Source organism: Mangifera indica, chromosome 3 (genome assembly GCF_011075055.1).
Source record: "Mangifera indica cultivar Alphonso chromosome 3, CATAS_Mindica_2.1, whole genome shotgun sequence".
Taxonomy (NCBI): Eukaryota; Viridiplantae; Streptophyta; class Magnoliopsida; order Sapindales; family Anacardiaceae; genus Mangifera; species Mangifera indica.
Window position 1 is genome coordinate 19,056,776 of NC_058139.1, and position 7,724 is coordinate 19,064,499.

The 7,724-nt window shown below is 34.6% G+C and overlaps 1 protein-coding gene across 1 annotated transcript; it reads left to right on the forward strand.

Annotated features, from left to right (window-relative positions):
* The first annotated feature begins 3,756 nt into the window (after positions 1–3,756).
* Positions 3,757–7,414, forward strand: LOC123210133 (probable protein phosphatase 2C 40). Its single transcript, XM_044628356.1, has 4 exons — positions 3,757–4,031; positions 5,326–6,526; positions 6,654–6,918; positions 7,093–7,414. The coding sequence occupies exons 2-4, from the start codon at positions 5,345–5,347 to the stop codon at positions 7,218–7,220; spliced, it is 1,575 nt and encodes a 524-aa protein (XP_044484291.1). The 5' UTR covers positions 3,757–4,031; positions 5,326–5,344; the 3' UTR covers positions 7,221–7,414.
* The last annotated feature ends 310 nt before the right edge of the window (positions 7,415–7,724 follow it).

The following is a 7,724-nucleotide window of genomic DNA, read 5'->3' on the forward strand; positions in this document are numbered from 1 at the left end:
AGTATGTCACTGGTACGTGCTGTCGTTGACACCACGTACCAATAATAAGTTTATTTCGGAGTCCATTTTATAATTGTGATATCTCTCATTATAACAATAATTGGTTGACAAGGGTCAATCAGTTTAAAATTTCATTATTCACAGTAAAGTGATTTATGAACAAATTATTATCCTCTTGAAGACTGATCAATTCTTAACTCAATCCACTGAAATGTGTTCAAGATTCTAGTACAAATCCCCAACACAGTAAATATGTCATCAATATTATTCTTCCATCTATATGTGAATGTTGTTGATAGATCGAAAGTTACAATTATATAACTAATGAACCAAAAGGTTGTCATCCATCCACATCAAGAGGGGGATGACATATTAGTGTATAGTAAGGGGAATGAAGAACATTTGTGACATTTACAAATGGTGTTAGATTTGGTGAGAATACATCTTGGTGATAAGTCAAAAGAAGTGTGCTTTTGGGCAAGAGAAATTGAATATTTGAGCCACTTAATATTGTTAAAAAGGGTTAATACAGATCCGAAAAAAAAATCCAAGACATGAGGGATTGGTTAGTGCCTAGAGACTTAAGGGATTTACAAGGATTTTTTGGGTTGATTGGATAATACAGGAGATTTGTGCAGGGACATGGAAAAATTGTAGAGCCATTAACTAATTTACTAAAAAAGAATGCTTTCGAATGGAATGAAGAGGCTCTAAGGGCATTTGAAGAACTTAAGGCAACTGTGACTACCATTTCGATTCTAGTTATGTTGGACTTTACTAAAATGTTTATGGTGGAGATAGATGTGTCTGAGTCAAGTTTGGTGGTTGTTTTAATGCAGAAGTGTAGACTGATATCATTCATTAGTAAAACTTTGTTACTTCGTAAAAACGAGAAGTTCATATATGAGAAATGGTTATAGCGTTGGCACTCCAGAAATGGTGACACTATTTCCTAGGGAGACATTTCAAGATAAGAATAGATCAACAAAGTTTAAGGTGCTTAAATGATCAAAAGGTGATATAACATGACTAACAAATACGGGTAATGAAAATGTTAGGGTTTGATTTCGAAACACAATATAGGTTGGGATGTGAAAATAAGATAGCAGATACCTTGAGGAGATTAGAGTAATTCAACAACATGGATTGTTGGAATGGAAGGGGTCAATAAAGAGGTGGCCAATGATGAGAAACTATGGGAAATTGTTCAAGACTTACTGATAAAAATTCTTAATCACATGAAGAGTATTTATTAAGCGGTGATACCCTGTTATATAGGGGGCGAGTGGTTGTTCTTAAAAATTTCACTTACATTCTACAATTTTTGGCTAAATTTCACTCATCCTTATTTAGAGACCATTCAAGGTTTTTTAGAACTTATAAGAGGCTAGTCAGGGTATTGCAATGGGATGAATAGAGACGTAGAAAGATTTGTGACGGCATGTGAAGTGTGTCAATGAGTCTTCTTCCTTGGATAGAATATTGGTATAACATTACATTTCATAATTCCACGTGTATGTCTCATTTTCAAGTAGTATATGGTAGAGATTCTCCACCCTTATTGCAATTGGTGGAAGAAGACTCAAAAGTGGAGGAGGTCAACATAATGATCAAAGAAAGAAACTTGATTTTAGATGAGTTGAAAGAGAATCTCATAAAGGCTCAAGAAAGAATAAAGAGAGTGACAGATAAGAAAATAAGGGAAATAGAGTTTGAAGTGGGTGAGTATGTATTTCTCAAGATTCAAACATATAATTTTCAATCCTTAGCTTAGCTTCTCGACTAAATGATAACTTAAGCTCACGCTTTTATGGACTTTATGAGATCTTAGAAAAAGTAGAAGTAGTTGCTTATAAGCTAAAACCCCCATTGACTGCAAAAATTCATCCTGTATCTCATATTTCACAATTGAAGAGAAGAACTAGTCTCGATATTCAAAGTCAGTCGTGGCCAACTTGTTTGAGTGAAGAAATTGAACTGGTAGTGCAACTAGAAGAGATAACAGAGTATAAATATTCGCCACAAGGAGAATTAGAACTCCTCATCAAATGAAAACAACTACCGGAGTGTGATAATTTCTAAAAGCTATATAAGGTATTCACACAGCTCTTTCATCAATTTCACCTTGACGACAAGGTGCCAGTGGATGAGAGGGGTAAAGTTAGGCAACAAGCGTATGTTACCCATAAGAAGACAAAGCAAATCGGAATAACAAGTACAAATCCAGATGGCAGCAATATATGCAAGACATTTGGTGATCATAAGCTAATGGAATGGAAAAGTGGTTGCACAGGAGAAGTTGGACAATTACAAAAAGGGAAGCAGTTACAGTGCAAAAAGAAGATATTATGTTGGATGGAAGGGAGGAAGAAGCAGAGGAGAAATTTGAAAAAAAAAAAGAGAAAGGAATCAGTAGAGGAGAATTGTTGGCCTCTCGAATGTCAAATAGTTGAATAGATAATCAATGTACTGATGTAATTATAATCTAGGAACCTTTTGTATGAATTTTGAGATGATGTATTTCTGTTAATATTTATTATATTACAGTGAAGTTGTTTCATCCATGTTCTGTTCTCCATTGTCATTGTCTTTGTTGTTGCATGTGTTTGAGTGAAACAGGAAGTAGAGAGGAAACTGTGGTTTGCCAATTTAATAATTTGTCAGGTGATAGCAGAAGGAACCAAATACACAACATATAAATTGTCACATTATAGGTAATAAAATATGGTTAGTAGTAAAAAATTACTAAAATTTTTTATTATCTGATCAATTAAATAAGATAATATAAAAAAATAAAAGATAAATTATCAGAATAATCTTTGATTACTTTAAATTAAACGTCTTATAATTTATATCTCGTAATTTTTTATCTGATTCAAACTTATCCTAAACGAAATTGGATTCTAAAATGGCTTTCAATTCTATATTTTTTTATTGAATTTCATAAACTTATATTGGAACTGAGCTGGATGGTAGATAAGAGTAGCTGCACAAAGCTTTAGTTGTGAAGGATTAACAGACAATAAAGGTCACAGTCTGGTGTAGATGGTTGAAGTTTTGTGGTTATAATATTGATAGGAGCTTCCAAGTGCAAGGAGAAGAAAGAATTGTAATGTGGTCCATGAATTGAAATTCAACAGCTTCTAGGAGGATGTAGGTTCTAATCTTCTAAGGCGTCTTGGTCAAGCTATCTCCTGTCCCCACCATATCAGTTTTTCGGTTCTCAAGCGCCAATTCACAACCCTTCAAAGTAAAAGGTGGGAATTTTTCTGCCATTTTTACAACCATTGTTGCACAAAATGTGACTGCCAGTCTCCATCAACTTCTGACTGTTCTGGCAAAATCTTTACTTCCTTTGAATTGGGTTGACAAATTATGCTCCAAACCCAAAATTATTATGAGGCAATGTGTCATATATATATATATGTACGAAAGTTCAAAATCAAATCTTCAGATAATAATAGCCAGCTAATCTGTGGGTGTTTGCTGAAAATTCAATGTATGTCCTTTATATGCATTTGATTTTAACCCAAAACAAGAACAAAATCAAGCTGATTTAACCATTTCTGTCAAGTCAAGATGATTTTACCATTTGCTTTCACTTCAAAATTTTAAGCCAACGCCATAAAAAATAATTGTAATTAGAGAGAACAGTGACATTAGTTTGTGACTTTGTGTGGATGTGTGTTAGATTCAAGCTGTTTTTGGAGTTGGAAATAGAATTGAACTCAAAAAGCGACATTACCGGTAAAGCGAGTCAAAGAAAATATTCCTCTTATTTTAGAAAAAAAAACTATTTTCAACCATCCAATCTCTGTCTTTAAATCTTCTTGATTCTCCACCATATATGCCCTTCAGTCTCTGCTTTTCATTTTCATTCACTGCTTTTGTTTCTTCACTTTGGCAAAGTTGTTTATGGTTACACATATGCTCTTCTTCTTGTAGAAACCATCTCTCGTTGTATAAATTTTCTTCACTTTCCTGGGTTTCGTCATCTGTGTCACCTTCTCCTGGACCTCAACACGTGAAACGTGAGTCGGGTTCTTTTTTTAACACCATTTCTTTTGTTTGTTTGTTTTTTTTTTTTACATATAGGGTTTCTTTTCATTGCTTCAATATGCTGTCCGCGTTGTTATGAATTCATTCTGTTTTTATTGATTTGCTTATTATATTTTGTGGGTAGTCACGTAAGTTTATTGTGCTTTAACTTATATATAAATCGTACAGTTTAGTGGATTTTCGTTTATCAAAAAAGTATAATCGGTTTCAAGATAGTTAGTTTATGTTTTCTTTTTCTTTTTCTTCTTGAGTTCCATTTAACTGATTTCATTGAAAATTCGCTTTGTTGTTTATTTGAGTGAATTTGTATTTAGTCTGTCCTTGTTGTTTAGACTGTTTTTGTATGTGTGTTTGGTTGATAGTAAGAGACTTGCAGTAAAGATGAACATTTGAGGATGAGAAGCACAAAGTATGGGGAAGGGCATTCTTTTACTTATTTATCCACCATCCTAATTCTGTTATAAAGAAATCTGGTTTGAAGAGAATTAATCTTGTCTCTTTTGCTTCAGTTTTTCTGTTTCAAAATTGCAAAGGAGAGCAAATTTTCAATAATAGAATTTGCCTAGACTGACAGTAAAAAATCTATTTTGTCATAGTTTGTTCGGTTTAACTGTTTTCTTCACCTGGAAATTAATGTAAATTTGCAGAATGCAGATTAACTAAATGGATGGATATGAACAGACCCCATATTGGTTTCTAATCCTTGCAACTGCTTTCTGGAAACAACATCTTAATGTAGCCAAGATTGTATTAAAGAGGGTTAATTTTGTGTCTTGCGAATTGTTTAGTCATTGGTGGCATGAAAATAGAAATTTGGATTTAGATTCATAGAATTGACTAATATCCTTCTGGTTGTTGACTTTTATCATTGAACTGGAAAGTCATATGTTTGACATCGCAAGTTCTTGAAGGGATTACGTGTGTTAGATGCTAGGCAGTTCTTATTAGTTATTAACCAAAGGAGAGAATTCAAGCACCATTGGATGAAAATCTTTATTATTCTTTCTAGGTGTTTTATGACATATGTTTACAAACTACTGAGAAAAAGAGGCTACTAGTGTGTTTTCTAGATCAGAGTTTATGTTTGTTTCTGAAACAATCCTTTTAAATTGTTTGTTATGCCTTTATTGGTTCATATTTGCTATACAACCTTCTAAATCTCTCTCACCTTTTTTTTTTTCAAAAAAAGAAAATCATATTGGTACAATATGTTAGTTTTCTATTGTAAAACCTAACAAAGATATGCTTTCATTGTTTCAATTATAGAGTGCAACGATAAAATCTAATGAATTCTGGAGGAGAGTTTAAAGTTAGTTTTGGCTATCAATGTAACGGCCATGAAAGTGGCACCTGTGAGGTACCCAACAGATGTGGAATTGTGCCTGGAGTTCACCTTCATAAGACTAGCAGTTTCTCCTGCTTGTCTGGTGCCGCTTTGAGTGCTAATGCTACATTGGCCAATACAAATATCTGCAATGGTTTAATAGCAGCAGAAATACTTCCGAGTTTGGACTCCCCAACTTCATTTCGTCGGGTTCCCTCATCACCAAGTTTTTCAAGATTAGATATGCTATCATCTTCTCTCCAAAGCAGTATGTCAAACCTGAGTTGCAGTTCATCTTCTCCAAGTGATCCACCTGAATATGATTCTTATTTGTTGAAATCCATGAGTGCACCTTCGAGAAGTGAAGGTTTTCTTAATGCTATTGAAGTGCAGATGGCTGGTGGAGCGGCTGGTGAAGACAGAGTTCAAGCTGTTTGTTCTGAAGAAAATGGGTGGCTCTTTTGTGCAATTTATGATGGTTTCAATGGAAGAGATGCTGCTGATTTTCTGGCTGGGACATTGTACGAAACTGTATCGTATTACTCTAACTTGGTTGAATGGGAATCAAAGACCGATGCCGTTACAGCACCGGATGGTTTAAATTTGGATGGGTCCCTACAATATATTCTTGACAATAGCAGTACCAGTTCCGAGGGAATTTTTCCTTCAAGCAAGAGTAGTAATAAGGATTCAAGTCATAAAAAATTTGGCAATGGAAGTCTTTGTCCTAAAATGGAAATATCTTGCTCACATCGTCAGGCAGTGCTTGATAGCCTCCAACGTGCTCTTAGTCAAGCAGAGAATGAGTTTTTGCACATGGTTGAGCAGGAAATGGAGGAACGCCCTGATTTAGTTTCCGTGGGTTCGTGTGTTTTGGTTGTGCTTATTCATGGTAATGATTTGTACACACTCAATCTAGGTGACAGTAGAGCTGTATTAGCAAGTTATGATGAAAGCAGCAACTTAAGTGGGAAAAAGTGGCTGAAAGCTATTCAGCTCACCGATAGTCACACTGTTGATAATGAAATCGAAAGAACTAGACTAATTTCTGAACATCCTGATGACCCCACCACAATTGTTGCTGGAAAAGTGAAAGGAAAATTGAAGGTCACTCGTGCTTTTGGAGTTGGTTACTTAAAAAAGGTACCACTGTGACCTCTACACTTGAATATATCAATTTTAAAGCCTCAGGCTTTTACCTGTAATATGGTGCTGATTTAGTATACCTTCTATAAGAGACAAAAATATATATGCATTTTTCCATCTGCAGGAAAAACTGAATGATGCATTAATGGGCATTCTTCGAGTTCGTAATCTCATAAGCCCTCCTTATATCTCCACACAACCATCACTTAATGTGCACAAAATCACAAAGAATGATCATTTTGTTATAGTTGCAAGTGATGGTTTATTTGACTTCTTTGGCAATGTGGAGGCGGTAGAGCTTGTCCATTCTTATATCTTGAGCAACCCATCTGGTGATCCAGCAAAATTTCTATTAGAACACCTTGTTGCAAGAGCAGCAGAGTGTGCAGGTAAGCTGCTTGATATCTTCAGTCCATATCAAGCGTTTGTTTTCTTGTCATCTCGATTGCATACTAGTTGTTTCCAAACTTTATCTTTCTCATACTGTATAGACATACAAAAATCTACACTCCAGTATAAAAAATAATGGATCAAGGGTTGAAAGTGATAACTTATGCTTGCAGGTTTCAGTATGGAAGAATTGATGCGAATTCCAGCTGGTATGAGGAGAAAATATCACGATGATGTAACTGTGATTGTTATTATGCTTGGAACAAATCAGCGCACATCGAGGGCATCGACTTTCATGTAGGTTTGATGTCAGCATTATCTGTGTTCAACTTGTCATTTAATAGCCTTATTGCTTTGGCCTGAAGGTGTATATAATATATGGTTGGTGTCATCATCTATGTTTTCAACCACTGGATTTTATGTTTTCAACTTTGTAATTGTAGCATTGGTTTTAAGGCTGTATATATAGCTAATGGCAGAACCTCTGTTTCTTCATTATCTGTGTCTTGCCACCCAGTTTTTGTATGGCACCCTCTTGATAGATCATAGGAGGAACAATGCTATGTGTATTCAGTTTGGAATAATAAATTAGATAATCAAATAATGTGTCATCATATGATTAAGTATTACTTTATCTTTAATTTAAAATAACTCAATCACATTATAACGCATTATCTGAATATCCAATTAAATACTCAAAACTAGATGTATACAATTTTGTCGTTCAATGGAATATGGTGATTAAGAGGATATTCAGCACAAATTAATTCTGCCTTGCATCAGTGGATGAACTAAACTATATGTG